This window comes from Mixophyes fleayi, chromosome 3 (assembly GCF_038048845.1).
Source record: "Mixophyes fleayi isolate aMixFle1 chromosome 3, aMixFle1.hap1, whole genome shotgun sequence".
Lineage (NCBI taxonomy): Eukaryota > Metazoa > Chordata > Amphibia > Anura > Limnodynastidae > Mixophyes > Mixophyes fleayi.
In genome coordinates, this window is record NC_134404.1 from 175,910,912 (window position 1) to 175,929,218 (window position 18,307).

Here is an 18,307-nt window from a genome sequence, read left to right on the forward strand (position 1 = left end):
ACGGTTATTTCGTAGGAAGCTCTGCACCACCAAGTTGATGGTGTGAGCAAAACAGGGAATATGTTGGAAATCACCCAGCTGTAATGCTCGCACTATATTGTTGGCGTTATCTGAAATGACATACCCTGGGGAGAGTCCGAGTGGTATAAGCCATGCATCAATCACATCTCTCAGTTTGCGTAACAAATTGTCAGCCGTATGCCTGTTAGTGAAGCCGGTGATACAAAGAGTGGCCTGCCTGTGACAAATGTTACGTAGTGGTGTACATGCTGCTGCTGTTCCTGCTGGTGAAGGTGAATGACCAACCCAGTGGGCTGTCACAGTCATATAGTCTTTGGTTTGGCCACTTCCACTTGTCCACATATCTGTGGTTAAGTGAACAGTGGGCAGAATGGCATTTTTCAGCGCAATCTCTACATTTTTACACACTTTTTGGTATAGTTGTGGAATAGCTTTACGGGAGAAATGGTGTCGCGATGGAATTCTGTAACGCGGACACAAAACCTCAATTAACTGTGAAAAACCAGCTGCGTTTATTGTGGAGATTGGACGCAGATCTAACACTAACATTGCAGCCATGGCGTCTGTGATTCGCTTGGCGACTGGGTGACTGCTGTCATATTTGCTTCCCCTCGCAAATGATTGTTTCACAGTTAATTGCTGAAATGTAGGACTGCTCATTTTATTCACCTGCCTCTGGGATGACGATTCACCCCCAGCAGCAGCAACAGCAGCAGCAGGACTAACGCTTTCTTCAGAGGAATCAATAATAGTGCCGGAGTCATCCAGCCTTAAGTGGGATGCCGGGCTAACTCCGAGCGCTACTGAGGATATTGATGAGGATGGTGTGGTGGGTGTATTTTGTAGCCGTCGGTATGTCGGTGAGCGGAGGGTCTTAGCTGATGAGGGAGTGCTTGTATTCTTTTGGGAAGAACTTTCAGCTTTTCCCAACACTTTGCCATGAACTCTCGTTAAATGGCGTAACATAGACGAGGTTCCAAGATGGTTAAGGTCCCTCCCTCGACTGACTGTGGCTTCACATACACTACAAATGGCTATACAATTGTTGTCTGGATTTGGGTAGAAATAATTCCACACATAAGAAGTGGATTTTTTTGTTTTATGCCCAGGCATGACAATGGCCTTTTTCTTGTCACGTGCCAGAACTGCTGCCACTGGTGCAGGACTTACACAAACAACCTCATCCTCATCAACATCCTCATTAGCGCCCTCGTCGCCTACACAAATCTCCCCCTCATCCTCTTCTAATTCCAAAGTGGCATCCTCAATTTGGGTATCACCGGCTACACTCGGGCTATTAAGGCACACATCAGCAGAATGCTCACGATTAGACATCCCACTGTTGGATGGACTCTCCACAGGGATTGTTGTCATTTGTGAATCAGAGCAAATATTCTCCTGTAATGCCTCACTGGTATCTTGCAGCTCAGCTTTGACGCGTAACAGTAGTTGTGCACCAATTGTAGCCTGGGTAACTTTTTGGGATCTGCCACTAATAGCCAAAGGTGAAGGCCTCATTCTCTCTTTGCCACTGCGTGTGTAGAATGGCATGCTTGCAATTTTTTTTTTATCGTCACTTAACTTTTGCTCAGTTACACTTCTTTTTCGCTTCAATACAGTAAATTTTTTTTTGGTTTTTGTTTTTTGCACTAATTTGAAAACACTCTGTTGTTTGACATCGCCTTGGCCAGATGACGTACTGGGAACACTAACATCAGGACTGGTGACAGAACCTGGTTGCTCATTTAGATCATATGTGGACTGCTTTGAATCCATTCTGAGCGCAAACCACTGAGGAGTGCTAAAAATTATTGAGTAGATACTGCTGACAGATATGACTTTTGACAGCCAGAAATATTAATGCACAATTAGGGAGGACACCCCAAAAACACTGAGGAGTGCTAAAAATTATTGAGTAGATACTGCTGACAGATATGACTTTTGACAGCCAGAAATATTAATGCACAATTAGGGAGGACACCCCAAAAACACTGAGGAGTGCTAAAAATTATTGAGTAGATACTGCTGACAGATATGACTTTTGACAGCCAGAAATATTAATGCACAATTAGGGAGGACACCCCAAAAACACTGAGGAGTGCTAAAAATTATTGAGTAGATACTGCTGACAGATATGACTTTTGACAGCCAGAAATATTAATGCACAATTAGGGAGGACACCCCAAAAACACTGAGGAGTGCTAAAAATTATTGAGTAGATACTGCTGACAGATATGACTTTTGACAGCCAGAAATATTAATGCACAATTAGGGAGGACACCCCAAAAACACTGAGGAGTGCTAAAAATTATTGAGTAGATACTGCTGACAGATATGACTTTTGACAGCCAGAAATATTAATGCACAATTAGGGAGGACACCCCAAAAACACTGAGGAGTGCTAAAAATTATTGAGTAGATACTGCTGACAGATATGACTTTTGACAGCCAGAAATATTAATGCACAATTAGGGAGGACACCCCAAAAACACTGAGGAGTGCTAAAAATTATTGAGTAGATACTGCTGACAGATATGACTTTTGACAGCCAGAAATATTAATGCACAATTAGGGAGGACACCCCAAAAACACTGAGGAGTGCTAAAAATTATTGAGTAGATACTGCTGACAGATATGACTTTTGACAGCCAGAAATATTAATGCACAATTAGGGAGGACACCCCAAAAACACTGAGGAGTGCTAAAAATTATTGAGTAGATACTGCTGACAGATATGACTTTTGACAGCCAGAAATATTAATGCACAATTAGGGAGGACACCCCAAAAACACTGAGGAGTGCTAAAAATTATTGAGTAGATACTGCTGACAGATATGACTTTTGACAGCCAGAAATATTAATGCACAATTAGGGAGGACACCCCAAAAACACTGAGGAGTGCTAAAAATTATTGAGTAGATACTGCTGACAGATATGACTTTTGACAGCCAGAAATATTAATGCACAATTAGGGAGGACACCCCAAAAACACTGAGGAGTGCTAAAAATTATTGAGTAGATACTGCTGACAGATATGACTTTTGACAGCCAGAAATATTAATGCACAATTAGGGAGGACACCCCAAAAACACTGAGGAGTGCTAAAAATTATTGAGTAGATACTGCTGACAGATATGACTTTTGACAGCCAGAAATATTAATGCACAATTAGGGAGGACACCCCAAAAACACTGAGGAGTGCTAAAAATTATTGAGTAGATACTGCTGACAGATATGACTTTTGACAGCCAGAAATATTAATGCACAATTAGGGAGGACACCCCAAAAACACTGAGGAGTGCTAAAAATTATTGAGTAGATACTGCTGACAGATATGACTTTTGACAGCCAGAAATATTAATGCACAATTAGGGAGGACACCCCAAAAACACTGAGGAGTGCTAAAAATTATTGAGTAGATACTGCTGACAGATATGACTTTTGACAGCCAGAAATATTAATGCACAATTAGGGAGGACACCCCAAAAACACTGAGGAGTGCTAAAAATTATTGAGTAGATACTGCTGACAGATATGACTTTTGACAGCCAGAAATATTAATGCACAATTAGGGAGGACACCCCAAAAACACTGAGGAGTGCTAAAAATTATTGAGTAGATACTGCTGACAGATATGACTTTTGACAGCCAGAAATATTAATGCACAATTAGGGAGGACACCCCAAAAACACTGAGGAGTGCTAAAAATTATTGAGTAGATACTGCTGACAGATATGACTTTTGACAGCCAGAAATATTAATGCACAATTAGGGAGGACACCCCAAAAACACTGAGGAGTGCTAAAAATTATTGAGTAGATACTGCTGACAGATATGACTTTTGACAGCCAGAAATATTAATGCACAATTAGGGAGGACACCCCAAAAACACTGAGGAGTGCTAAAAATTATTGAGTAGATACTGCTGACAGATATGACTTTTGACAGCCAGAAATATTAATGCACAATTAGGGAGGACACCCCAAAAACACTGAGGAGTGCTAAAAATTATTGAGTAGATACTGCTGACAGATATGACTTTTGACAGCCAGAAATATTAATGCACAATTAGGGAGGACACCCCAAAAACACTGAGGTGTGCTACAAATTATTTAGTAGATACTGCTGACAGATATGACTTTTGACAGCCAGAAATATTAATGCACAATTATGGGGGACACCCCAAAAGCGCTGGGGAGTGCCAAATATGAAGAAAAAATAATAAACCTCTATCCTCCTCTCTGCACTAGCGATTTTGGTTAGAGCAATTGCAAGAACAATATGGTATTCTCTGTCCCTGCTCTAATTAGCCTATGACTACACCCTGCTCTCTCCCTCTGTCAAATGGCGATGGATTGCTGTGGAGGCGTGTATTTATAAAGTTGAAGTATCGCGAGAACCGAGTCCCGAGATCCGACGACGTCACAATGACGTTCGGCCTCGATTTGGATTCGGAATGGGCGGGAGAGTACCGAGCTGCTCAGCTCGGTACTCGGATACCCAAAGTTCGGGTGGGTTCGGTTCTCGGAGAACCGGACCCGCCCATCTCTAATATATATATATATATATATATATATATATATATAAATATATATTTTTTTTATTAACTTTATTATTATATTTTATTATTTAAATATTATTATATTTATTTATATAATGCCACTAATTCTGCAGCGCTGTACAGAGAACTCACTCACATCAGTCCCTGCCCCATTGGGGCTTACAGTCTAAATTCCCTAACACACACACACACACAGACAGACACACAGTCTAGGGTCAATTTTGTTTGCAGCCAATTAACCTACCAGTATGTTTTTGGAGTGTGGGAGGAAACAGGAGCACCCAGAGGAAACCCACGCAAACACGGGGAGAACATACAAACTCCTCACAGATAAGTCCATGGTCAGGAATTGAACTCATGACCCCAGTGCTGTAAGGCAGTAGTGCTAACCGCTATATATATAATAGCAGGGGGCGGGGCTTAGTGACGCAAAATTGTGTCTCTATCACCGCTGGGAGGATGCCTACTCTTCCAGGAAATTCGGGAGCCTCCCAGAAATTCCAGGAAAGTAGGGAAGTATGATATACAGTATATATATATATATATTCCGAACTAGTATTTCTTTTTACTGGGACATCATTCTGAACTAGTATTTCTTTCTAATTCTATTTAGTTGAGAAAAACAGGGTGCGGTTGTATGATTCAGAGCAGCCCCTGCTCCCCCCCACACACAAAAAAATTACATTTATTTTACTTGAAATCCAAAGTTTTTCTAGTGAATGAAGCAATCTTGTGAGAGTCCGTTTTAGAGATATCTTTATGAAGCAGGCAAAAAACAGCATTGGACTGTGAGCAGCATCCACCAAAAACCAGTTATTTCTTTTAAAATCGAAATAACTTTAAATTTGGTGAATTCTCAGTGACCTCTTTATTAAGTGTGCAAAAAAAAATGGGTTTTGTGTTTGAGTGTGAGCAGAAGTGTTGGAGTACCCCCAAAACCAATATATTTCTTTTTTCTAAAATCTATTTTTTTTTCTCTTTTGTAGCAATTTAGTCAGGGACAGTCAGTGATATCTTTATTAAGCGGGTAAAAAACAGGGTAGTGTGCTTAAATGTGAGCAGCAGGGTGTTCTTTTCTTTGACTCTGAGCAGCACAACTGCCCCCCCCCCCTCCCCCAAAAAATAAATTAAAATTTGTTTAAAAAATACAAAATAATTATTAAACTGCCATGTAGATTTGCCACTAATCTGTCACTAATTTTAGCCAGCCGGCTCATTGCAGACTGGTGAAAATTTGGACAGTTGTGAATAGATCATTGGAAAATAGACTCAAAATAACTGGAAAATAGTGTTAAAGCTATAAATAGTATTATAGGAGTAAACAGCTCAAAATCATTTTACATATTGTTCACAAGTTTTCATTAAATAAACATCCAAAACCAAAACCTTTCAGGATCTTTGGGCAAAACCAAAGCACCAAGAAGTTTTAGAACGAAAGCCACGTCCAAAACCAAAACACTGGGGTCCATGCACATCTCTAATATTTATATCATATAATAGCAATAGATTATATAATATTGTTCTATTACAGCGGCGGTTCCCAAAGTGTGCGCCGTGGCTCCCAGGGGTGCCGCAGCGCTGTCACTGGGGTGCTGTGGGCCAGCCCTAGAAAAAAGAAAACAAACAGAAACTTACCAATCTGCGCGGCGCTAGGACCCTGCAGCCTCCCATCTCCCGCAGCTGTCACTGAATATCGACATCAGTGACAGCTGCGCGAGAGAGGAGGCTGCAGGGTCCTAGCACCGCTCGGATTGGTAAGTTTCTGTTTGCTTTCTTTCTTCTATATCTGGCGCCTGGCGCAGGACAGAGGAGGAGGACAGAGAGCAGAGGAGGAGGACAGAGAGCAGAGGAGGAGGGCAGATGGCAGAGGAGGATGGCAGAGGAGCGGGACAGAGAGCAGAGGAGGGGGACAGATGGCAGAGTAGGGGGACAGATGGCAGAGGAGGAGGGCAGAGAGCAGAGGAGGAGGACAGAGAGCAGAGGAGGAGGGCAGATGGCAGAGGAGGGGAACAGATGGCAGAGGTGGAGGGCAGAGAGCAGAGAAGGAGGGCAGATGACAGAGGAGGGGGACAGATGGCAGAGGAGGAGAGCAGATGGCAGAGGAGGGGGACAGAGAGCAGAGGAGGGGGACAGATGGCAGAGGAGGGGAACAGATAGCAGAGGAGGGGGACAGAGGGTAGAGGAGGGAGACAGAGGGCAGAGGAGGAGGGCAGATGGCAGAGGAGGGTGACAGCGTGAGAGAGGGCAGAGGAGGGTGACAGCGTGAGAGAGGGCAGAGGAGGGTGACAGAGGGCAGAGGAGGGGGACAGCGTGACAGAGGAGGGGACAAAGGGCAGAGGGGGCAACATAAGAGAGGGCAGTGTGCCTGGATGCAGAGGGGGCAGTGTGCCTGGTTGCAGAGGGGGCAGTGTGCCTAGTTGCAGAGGGGGCAGAGTGTCTGGATGCAGAGGGGCATTTTTGCATACAACTAAATAAGTATTTCTGTCGTGACCTAAATACTTATTACATTTTTTTGACCCAACTACTTCTAAAACAGGACTGCTCAGTAATTATTTTGGAGGGGTGCCTTGAAAAAATTTGGAGACTCTAAGGGTGCCGCGAACTGCAAAAGTTTGGGAACCACTGTATTACAGTATTAAACACAAAGCCCTTTTGCTTTAAAAAACTGATGTTTTTGCCAACAAAAGAGCGTGCCCCATGATATTACATGGTTACATGGTGATCATTTTAAACAAATTTTAGACAAATACACAGGCAATACTGCCCTACTGTTAGGTTGCCTCCCAACTGTCCTTGCAGTCGGACCAAATCCTGACTAAGCGGTGATGGGAGGGAGGGGGGGGACGGATCATAAGATCAGCAGCCAAATGATGAAAGGTGGCTTGTCCCAAAAGAAGGGCCAGCCACCAAGTACTATTCTGTCCCTGCATCGGCCCAAAATATTCTTTGGCTGTCCGGCCCAGTATGCGTTTGCATTTGGTGTTGACTGAGTGACAAATCATTTCTAATTGTTGATAGTTCTGTGCACAGTAAAACAAGGTCACTGCCCATCTCCTATTGCTTCGTAGTCCTAAAACTATTTTTATCATAAAATCAGAGACCTACACAAAGTATTAGTATAGGGGTGTACTTATGCAATAAGGGTATTGTTAGGGTTTTTTATTTTCACTTTTTTTTCCTAAAAATTGTCCTATTGTTTGTCACCTGAATTTTGTTGGTTGTATGGTCTGACATGATTTATCTTGATTTTGGGATTTATATCACAACACCTGCAACTTCAATAATACGTTGTGATATACTATGCCACCACTTCTCCTACTGCCTTCATTATAAAACTATCAAATTTCATTCACCTACATTACGCATATCGCGATTTCTAAATTTCTGCTTCAACCACTGTGTGTGTGTGCGATATATATATATCCACCATGTGTGGTCTTGAGGTGTATAAGTGGATAATGCACCTCCTCACCCTCACTTACTTATCTGCCCTAGCTAGCTCTTGTGTGTGGGCTTAAGGGCCCAGAGAGTCATAGCACATGTGGGTTTTGCAACAATGTCTGTTAAGTGTGGACACAGTTGTTGTTGCATGGTGATGCAGTGCAATAGTTGTTGCAGTAAGTTGGGCGCCAGACCATCTCAATATTGCAAAATAGAAAATCTTCTCCACTCCAGCACAGTACATGGGAAGCCAACAATATATAGTGCCATGCTTTCCACGTGTTTCAAAATAATTTATTATTATTATTATTATTATTATTATTTTCTGCTCTCTCACACCCTTTGTGGCTCCTACATGATGTCTTTAATATACTACGGTGTTAAGGCAATATCAGACGGGATAATACAATCTTCTTCATGGGTTCTTGACTTAAATAAGCCCTTTTTTCAAAGAACGCCATATTTTCCAAGTACTTAGTTGTCCCCATATCCTAACATGTGGTAATAGAGGCTTATTAAACACAATATTGCTGAATAGGTTGGACAGGACATGGAGGAGGTAGCAGATGGTAGCAAGAGCAGCGGGATACAGTTCAAGATACAGGCCAAAAGTCAGGGCTGGCTGGGATCTGTAGTAGTGTCAATAAACACCCTGAGGTCAGGGCAGGCTGTGTATAATAAAATATTGGTAATACAGGCTGAGGTCAGGCGGGAAGAGTTTAGAACCAAATCTGGTAAACGGGCCAAGGTCAGGGCAGGAAGAGGTAAGTAGCAGATCCACAATAACAGGCAGAGTTCAAGGGCAGGAGAATATAGCAGAATTGAAGGTATAGTCACAACAGCAAGTGAAAATAGATCAGTATTCACAGAACACTAGCTCACCTGCACAGGTGATAGACAGGAATGGATTTTTATTTGTTGGGGAACCAATGAAAAGGGAGAGCCCAAATGGGCCATCACAAGCAGCACCTGCATGACTAAAAACTGCTAGGGATATGCTGCTGCCTAGCAACTGGCTAGACGCCGGCAGAAGCACCAAAAGACGCTGGATGCCATTGCTTGGCAACCAGCTCAAAGCAAGACAGCACTCGCTGCTGTGTGATAGAATCAGGAAGCTGTTACTAGGCAACCGAACTGTGGCGTCCATCGCATACATTAACATATAGGAGGTGTAACAAAGGAAGGTATTTAGCTGGCAATCTGCAGAGAAAGGCTGAAAGGAGGACATATGTTTGACAAAATAATAGTATAAAGTCTGATTTAACTTACATAGTTTGGAAGTGTCTTTTCCCACAGCATCCTGACAGGGTGTATCTAAAGTAAAGAGCACACAGAGCAGCTGATGAGAACTCCTTTCTAAAGAGAAGGTGCGAGTGTCCCCTGCCCATCAGGGGGCTGTAGAATGAGTGTCAGGTATAAAAACCTGTTTGTTTCACTATTCAGTGTGACTGATGCTAGAAAAACTGGCTGTGGCTAGAGAGCTGGTCTCTGTTTATTTAGTGTTTAGACTCACAAGAAACTATGGAATTTTTATGGTGTCAAATACTTTACCATCCTGACATAAAAAGCAAGAAGTTGTTTGCGTGTGTTTCACCAGAAGTATGCTCTTGCCACAGAGGGAAGTACACAAATTGTACTGTCAATTAAAGTAAAAACTCTCTACTACTGGGATTCTTTTGGTAAAAATAATAAGAATGGAATGTTACAATCAAATTCAGTAAGCATAACATGCAGGGTATTGTGGTGCTCCAAGGCCGCTACGTCGATGGAGATGTGCTTAGAAACAATGACTCAGCAGCCATGTGTCCCTGGATATTTTATATTATTTACTGTGTATGGTCATTGGGATTTCATTTAACATTCGTCACTTTTTATTTTTAATCTTTATATATTAAAAACTTAAAGCAGAATTCCAGCTAAATGTGAAAGTTTTCCAATTACATGCTATTACCTTTACCAGCAGGGAGAATTGACCAAGGTTATTGGAGAAATATTCCATTTTGGTAGAATTATTTTGGAATATTCTGTAGCTATGTCTCAAAAAATAGATAACTGAAGTTCTAGTTCCATTGCTAGGCAGTAGGATGCATCCTATTGTACAAGCGGCTAGATTGACGTCACTGCCCACTGATTCCTTGATTGGATTGCCTATACAAGGCAGGATCTGGCACTGATCCAGTGCCAGAATAGTAGATAACCTCCCCTGTTATCGGGTGTTGGTTTTTGTGTTCCCTACTTCTTGGTTCTGGTTTAGGTTTGGTATCCTGGTTATGACTTTATTCTGATTTTGATGACTCTTCTGCTTCACGTATTTTTCTGTTAGGGTCTTCTGGTTTGACCTCAGCTACCCAGACTACTCTTCTGATTTCTCCTCGGCACTTCATTCTCCACTCTGTTTCTGACCCGGGTTGTCCACTACTCTCTACTCGTGAATTCATCTACCTCTTTAGCGACTGGTATTGAACACTGCAGCCAGCATGTCCCAAGCAGCTAACCAGACCAAACATCCTTGTGGAGGTCCCTTTTTAAACACCGGGGGCGCCTCTTTGTCCAGTTGTATCAACTGCTGGCAGGTACATGTCTATTTATCCTAGTGTATTTTTTACACACTGTCATAGTGGGAACCAATAGAGTGGGAACAAATCATTCCCCTGCACTGTGGAGGCCAGGTTAATGAAAAAGATTGGGACCTCTAGAGTGGCAACTTTGCCACCCAATGTTCCCAGTATAATGTACTGAGGTTACACAGACGCAATTTAAAATAAAGTTTATTTGAATAAACCAACTCAAACACTTCTTCATCACTTTATTATAAAATTAATTATTTCTTTGTTCTTGGTTCATCTAAATCTAATGAGACATTCAAATGTCTTTGTAATTAAATTGGCAATACTTTTGTCTTCCTTGCAGCTGATCAAAAGCATTTTCCTACACTGGTTGCTTGTGATTGGCTGGCAGATAAGGGATATAATTTCAGGTCATAGTCATTTAGTGGCAGGCATTTGTAGTAAAGGAAGAAATTCCCATTAGATTGTGATAAAGAATGAATACAGACAATTTTACTAAAGTGATGAACAAAGGGTTTTTGTGAGTTTGTTTTATTAAATTAAACTTCAATTTTATTTTATTTTTGCTATTGTGGAAGTACATGTTCCAGCATGTACAGACAGCTATTGACTGGACGTTCCATAATACCTAGTAGCAGTTCCTCAATAGTTGAGACAAAAACAAATGGGAAATTGGCACTGCTCAAAGTTGGAAACCAAACCTCACACTTTCCGAGATCCAAAATGAAATTAATTATTAGGTGTGAAAAAACTTTGGGCCACAAAAAGGTGCTTTTTGTGCAAGCTGGATTGAATCATCTCATTAGAAGTGATCATTAATATTAATCTTCTCTTCTGCACTAGACCTCTACAAAATAGTTATTTGGTTTTCTGCCTTTTCCAATTTATCACAACAGTTTTATGTTTTTGCCCATTGGTCTGAAGGTTAAATGTAACTGTTAATTGAGCAGTGTTGCAAGTGTTTCAGTAAACTCTCTAATGGTTTTTCACCATCAGTCAGCTCTATAGCTTCCATGTTGCCATAGAGACCAAACAGAGTGTAGTGTGATGTAGTCAGGAAGCAGACAATTCAAAAATTCCACCGACTTCTTCTCAAAATCGAGACAGTTATACCAGCTTATTAGCCAATGCACATGCCCCTTTTACCTGTTTTCTCCCTCTTTTGGTAGCTGGTAGCCCTTTCTACACTTTGGCAGGAATGCGAACACCCCCTTAATGTGGAGAGGAGTCCTGTAATTTCCTACAAGTAATCAAGGGCTGCAGTAGACTAAAACCAATGAAGCAACCACAATTGGCTGCTAACAAATTGACCCTAGTCTGTATGTGTGTTTGTGTCTGTCTGTCTGTGTGTCTGTGTGTGTGTGTGTGTGTGTGTGTGTGTGTGTGTTTGTCTGCCTATCTGTCTGTCTGTGTGTGTGTGTGTGTGTGTGTGTGTGTGTGTGTTAGGTAATTTAGACTGTAAGCCCCAATGGGGCAGGGACTGATGTGAGTGAGTTCTCTCTGTACAGCACTGCGGAATTAGGGGCACTATATAAATAAATGGTAATAATAATAATAATAATAATAATAATAATAATAATAATAATAATGTAACACTTTGATGGTCATGTAATGCAATATAACGTGTCTTTAATCCTAACCTATTGGTTTTGTCATGATATTTCAGTTTATAACTAAAAATACATAAAAAGACAACAACTCATTTGAAATTATTGATTTTTTTCTTTATTGATATAAATATAGACAATCTGAATAACAGTAAACATTCCCTATACCTTAACCTTACTTTCAATCATCTATACCCTGTGTCTCCCCCTCCCTTTACATTTACTTGTTAAAACATCTTACATTTATTTGTATATCTACTCATCAGTAAAAATTTGGATTTTGTCTAAAAAATTTATACCCATTCTATGGGGGAGATTCAGTTAGAAAAATATATGTGCAATGAGTCTCCGGGCGCATAGACAGCTCGAGCGTAGTTTTTAGTGAAGTCTCCACTGATTTTTATTCGCACCCCATAGAGGTAGGAGCAAAAATCAGTGTATATTTTTACTGTACTAACGGTAAAAATGCGCAGCCGCAATGTTCCTGGGAACATCATGGCTAATTTAATTTCCCCCTATGTTTGATACATATATTTGGTTTTTTTTTTAAAGAAAAAAGTTAAAAAGAACAGATTTTTAATATTTCTATAGAATTTACACATTTGTTTCCTGCTGGTAGTTTGCACCTTTGCACTTATTTCCCTTGAATTCAAACTCCCGATGCACCCGGTTTAGCAGAAGAAATGGTACTAGTTTCATATAATTGTTTTAAAGTATATAGCACCCAAGTTAAGAATATACTTTTATCGACTAAGCAAATGTCACGTCATACAGGTGGGCAAATTTTCTGTTAAGAATTATGGGCTATGCAACTTTAATTATTGATAACATGTGAGACTGAGTTATTAAATGTCAAAAAGCCCTATAGCTGGCAAAAATGTATGCAGCAATAGGGGCCAAGGTTTTTTTTTTTATCTCTTCGCCATAGACAGCAAAGGTTTACCACTGGGAATAAGACTTTCACCGGAAATAGCTTCACCCATACTCTTGCATGGGAAAGCCTATATTAACCTGCTCTATTATCTGTTAATTTTTCTCTATTTTTGAACTTTTATTATTGGAACTAAAAGCCCAAATCTGGGCTGTCAGTTCTACCGTGCATGTGTGAGCTGGCAATCTGGCTCACGCAAGGGCATGTCTACTGATACTGGCCCTGAAAAGTAGTAAGTTAAACATCTTCAAAAGAAAAAGGAAAAATGCATTCTCCAAACAGGGGCACACTAAAACTCACTTATTGTACCTATAAAATCATACCTTTACTGGGCTAATTCTATCCAGTTCTATTCCCTCCCACTAAGGTGTGGGAGAGAAGACACCTCAGTGGGAGATAAAATAGCTGAGGGAATAGAATCCGAATTAACTCAGTATACTACCAGTCTGACAGAGAGGCAGACAGAGTGTGACATTTTGTCTTGGTAAACTTCAAAATGGGTCATTATAACTTATTCTGAACTTGCTAATTGACTGCCCTAACTCAGGAGATAAATGGTGATTAGTATTCGATCTTTGTGAACTTTAACTGATGCCTCTTGGAATGTTGTGGTCTGCTTTAAGCGGATACAGAGTTACAAATATAATGATACTGTTGCTGAATCTTGTATAATGGTATGTAACATTTTAAAACAACCGCAGACACCTAGGGGTATATTTACTAAACTGCGGGTTTGAAAGAATGGAGATGTTGCCTATAGCAACCAATCAGATTCTAGCTGTCATTTTGTAGAGTGCACTAAATAAATGATAGCTAGAATCTTATTGGTTGCTATAGGCAACATCTCCACTTTTTCAAACCCGCGGTTTAATAAATCTAGCCCCTAATGTGATATGAATGAATGTTTTATTTGTAGGATAGACAGAGGCATTTGAAATTATGGTTATAATATTTTCGTTATCTGAATGATAACAATATCTAGATATACTAATCAAATTTTCCATTAAGAGGAGGTCTCCTGTTGCAAAATTGCAACATTTTAGACATTTGTTCTATCTTTTTCACTTTTTTCTTGCTATTACTTTAATTATAAATTTCACTACACATAGATGATGAGATAGATGGTAATTTTTTTTATTTTTTATTTTTTTATTAAATACAATAAAGGTATGATTTTATAGGTACAATAAGTGAGTTTTAGTGTGCCCCGGTTAGGAGAATGCCTTTTTCCTTTTTCTTTTTTTAAGATGTCTATTACACTATTTCTCGAGGGGTTGCACCTCTGCTCTTGAAAATAAATATGAAGGCTATATAGATACAGTATACTATATCAGAGCAGTCACACTTTTTCTACAATAATATTTATTATCAGTGTGGAGGTTCACAAAAATCTGTGTTCAAAGTAGTAGTTAATCCTTACCTCTTCAGGGCAGTATCACCAGGTCTGCCTAGTATCGCTCAGCTGTTCTGGCAATATAGTTTGGCAAATTGCAGGGATAAAGATTTGGGGCGATAAAAATTCCGCTTTATCATTATAAAAGATATAATAAATTAAACTTTTGGTTCGAAAACCCTTTTTTCTTATTTTATTGGATAAGCTTTAAACTGAGGACAACTAAATGCATGATGTATAATAATTATGATATTATGGAATTAGAGGTAGAGCAGATCATTATAGGCCAAGCCACTAGTTCAGTTTAGCTTTGATAACATTTGTGCTAAGGAAATATATCAACTGTAAATTACCAGCATGAGCATTTTCTATACTAAGAACTTTGCATAATGACTTTGAAGTCCTGTTATTAAACAAGGATTTCATATTGTTTATAGAGATTTCTAATGTGCAGGAAATGCGTAGTTGTGTGTTCAAGAGATTATCATTTACTATAACTAATGCTGATCCAAGAAAATGTGCAGATGAGATTTCTCTGAAGACATAATTAGTGGCCATGGAGAAAACTTCCCAAGAGTATTGGTATTCTGGAAAAAAATAAATCCTTTGTAATTACATTAAGCACATGCAATATAAAATATCAGTGACTTGTCATGTTTCACATTTGTTAAGAATTTTTCTAGGCCTGGAAGACAGAATTATCAGAAAATTGCCATTGCAAGTATAGTTTATTCTGCTGTTTTATGCATCTTCTCTTTTATGATCTTAAAAATTGATATGTAACAAGACCAGACTGTGACTGTTACAGTTTTTTCTATGTACAGATGGATGTTGAGTGTACCAGTGAAACAAAAAAACAAAATCAACAGAGACTATGGAATACATGTTTACAAATCACCCATGTATGTATAGTTATTAGACTAACGGCTATTTGATAAACTTCAAGAACCAGACTGAATAGTGGTCTTCACCTTTAGCTGCCACCTTTCCTGTAGAACTGGACTTGTTCGGAGGTACTCAGGTGCCTCCAGGACCTAACTCTAAAGTAAGGAGACAGGCCACATGTCAGGGCAGGTTGGAGACAGGGGTAATCCAGTAGACAGGCAGAGATCAGAGGCAATTAGCGTTTTAGTAGGGTCAATGTCAAAGCCAAGGGTCACAACAGCAAACAGGTCAAATGTAGATTATCCACAGAACAAAACAGAGCAGGTCAGCAATTCATGCAGCAAGCAAATGCTATAACCATCTGGGAGGCTAAGCCCTCCCTGCCTTAAATACATGGGACAGCCAATCAAAATGTGACTACACAGTGGGAGCTAATCAGCCTCCTATGCTGAAACTAAGTTAATGAATTAACTGAGGCACGCACAAGCCCGACTGACAGATCAGCCGGTGGAGGTTAAGCTGAGAATGGAAGCGACATCCCGGTTGTTAGTGCAGCAGCTGGGACATGGCCCCTGTATGTGATAGACAAGTCGCTGCAGCGATAGTTGTAATAATAGTTACAAGAACTTATGTATAATAATGGGCAAAATTACACCTAAGCCCATGTGGCACCCCTTTCCCTAGCACACCGAAAGGGGTGGTGAAATGTTCTCTCTTTCTTCAGTGCCTCCACCCGAGTCTTCTGCACAGTATGAATGCGGACACTGACTGATTCCACCAGGCAGGGGTTGACTCTGGGAGCCCCTTGTACCCGACCACACTAACCCTCTAAATAATAATGCACCTCATACTGTGGTTGCCAACAATCAACTGGGTGTTTATTTTGGGGAAAATAAATGGGAGAGGCGGATTTAAATATAGGGAAGTTATGAACGGGATTAAATGGGACAGTGGGTAAGATATTAATCAAAGGCAACAGTACAGTATTAAATAAACAACAAGATGGCCCCTACACATACATTCACTGGCGCCCCAAACTATCCCCCAACGCACCCACACACATTGTGAAAATATAAAACAGCAATATTGACAATCCTGCCAATATTAAATAGTTTGTGAGGTTAACTAATTAACGTTGGTGCACTTGTTGTAACGCTGGCAACTTTCATTATATCTCTGACAGGGAACACAGTCTCTGATATAAGTGCAGCATTAATAGTGTCACAGTGTCTGGTGTGTTTTTACTAGAGATGTTCACTGACCCCCGTGTTTTGGTTTTGGTTTTGGATCTGAATTAATTTTGTGTTTTGGTTTTGGCAAAACAGCCTTCATGTGTTTTGGTTTTGGATCTTTATTTTTTTTTTAGAAAAATAGCTAAAATATGCTAAAATCACATAATGTTGCTGTTTTTTTGTTCCTACATTATTATTAACCTCAATAACACTAATTTCCAGTCATTTACAGTCAATTTTGAACACCTCACAGGTCACAATATTATTTTCATCCACTTTCGGACAAAGGTTGCAGCGACCTGGCTGGATGCTAAGCAACAGAGCAGCAACACAAGCACACGGCAGTTCATAGCACATCTAGGAAACATTTCCACACAGCAGTTGCAAAAAAGAAAGGTGGTGCAAGATGGAATTAGTATTTGGGCCCTCCCACCTCCCCTTATCTAAGATATTGAAAAGGACATGTACAGTTTAACAAAGCAAGCACTCCAGCGACAAGGAGTGCCACTTTTGTGGCTGAAGTGCTTTGTTTATTTGCTCCCCCACAAAACAAACTACCAATAGCTTAGCTGCCTTAAGCCCAACAGTGCTGTCAATGAGCTCTACATTATTAAACCATGTCTGCTCGTGCTGCATCTTTAACTTCCTTCTCCTCTCTGGATACCTCCCTCTCCTCCCTGAACTGCCAAACCTATGTAGACATAGGAATAGATATTACAACTGAAGGGTCATTATAGACAGACTGTGACACGGAACATGTGCGCAGTATTATATCCGTCATCTTGGAATACGCTGCATTGAACAGATAGATGCAGTTGAGGAGACCGTGCTTAAGTTAAAACGTGACCCCCCGGATGAGATCCCATATTTAAGAGAGCTTGTACACGAGAGATACACTGCGCCTCAGAAGAATAATACAGAGAAGGCCCCAAGGCAGGACGATAAATATGTCCAGTTTAAAAAACAGCTAAGAGACCTGAGAAAACAAATGGGTGTGTCACTGACCCCTGCAGATAAAGCTTTGGAAGTGAAGATGAGGAGATCGCCGTCACTCAGAGCACTTCTATAACACAGTTGGAGATGGTGAACCCATTGAAAAACAAAATATGTGGTCACAAGTACTAGAGAGAAGCAATTGAAGGGACGATTGAAAGCAAACTTCAGAAAGGTAAATCCGCCAGTTGTCCAAAAATTGGCTGAATCACTCTAAAAGAGTATATCAGATCTTGTTCCAGACAATGCACTAAAAAGAGCCATTGACATTCACAGCAAAAAAACAAGGTCATCGCTGAGTTTAGAATCAGCCCCAATCCCCAAAAAATTAGGGCAGTACATATAGAATCAGAAAACTCACGAGATCCGACAACGCAACAATGACGTTTTGCCTCGTTTTCACTTCCAAGGGAGTGTGAAAGTACTGAGCCGGCTCAGCTCAGTACTCGGATTGGCAAAGTTCGGGTGTGCTCGGTTCTCGGAGAACGGAGCCTGATCATCTCTATTTTTTACTTATCTCTCTCCCTTTGACTGAAGATGAGGGTCTTAGCCACTGTTGGGTTGTGGACTAACTGCAAGCCTGATCTTGCTAGCTGTCCCTCTCTGCTCACACACAATTCGCTAATAGCGGGAGTTTCCCTCTCCGCACATAGGCTCGCTTTGCTGTGTTATCTCC

The 18,307-nt window shown here is 40.6% G+C and overlaps 1 protein-coding gene across 3 annotated transcripts in view; it reads left to right on the plus strand.

The window, feature by feature from the left end:
* Nucleotides 1-18,307, plus strand: part of KLHL32 (kelch like family member 32) — a 165,741-nt gene that overhangs the window by 9,053 nt on the left and 138,381 nt on the right. For 2 of the 3 annotated variants that reach the window (XM_075202813.1, XM_075202816.1), the window contains exon 2: nt 10,347-10,596. The exons of the other annotated variant lie outside the window; for it this stretch is intronic. In XM_075202813.1, the coding sequence (XP_075058914.1) occupies nt 10,501-10,596 (96 nt within the window). In that variant the 5' untranslated portion in view covers nt 10,347-10,500. The remainder of the gene's footprint in view (nt 1-10,346; nt 10,597-18,307) is intronic. 3 annotated transcript variants of the gene reach the window in all.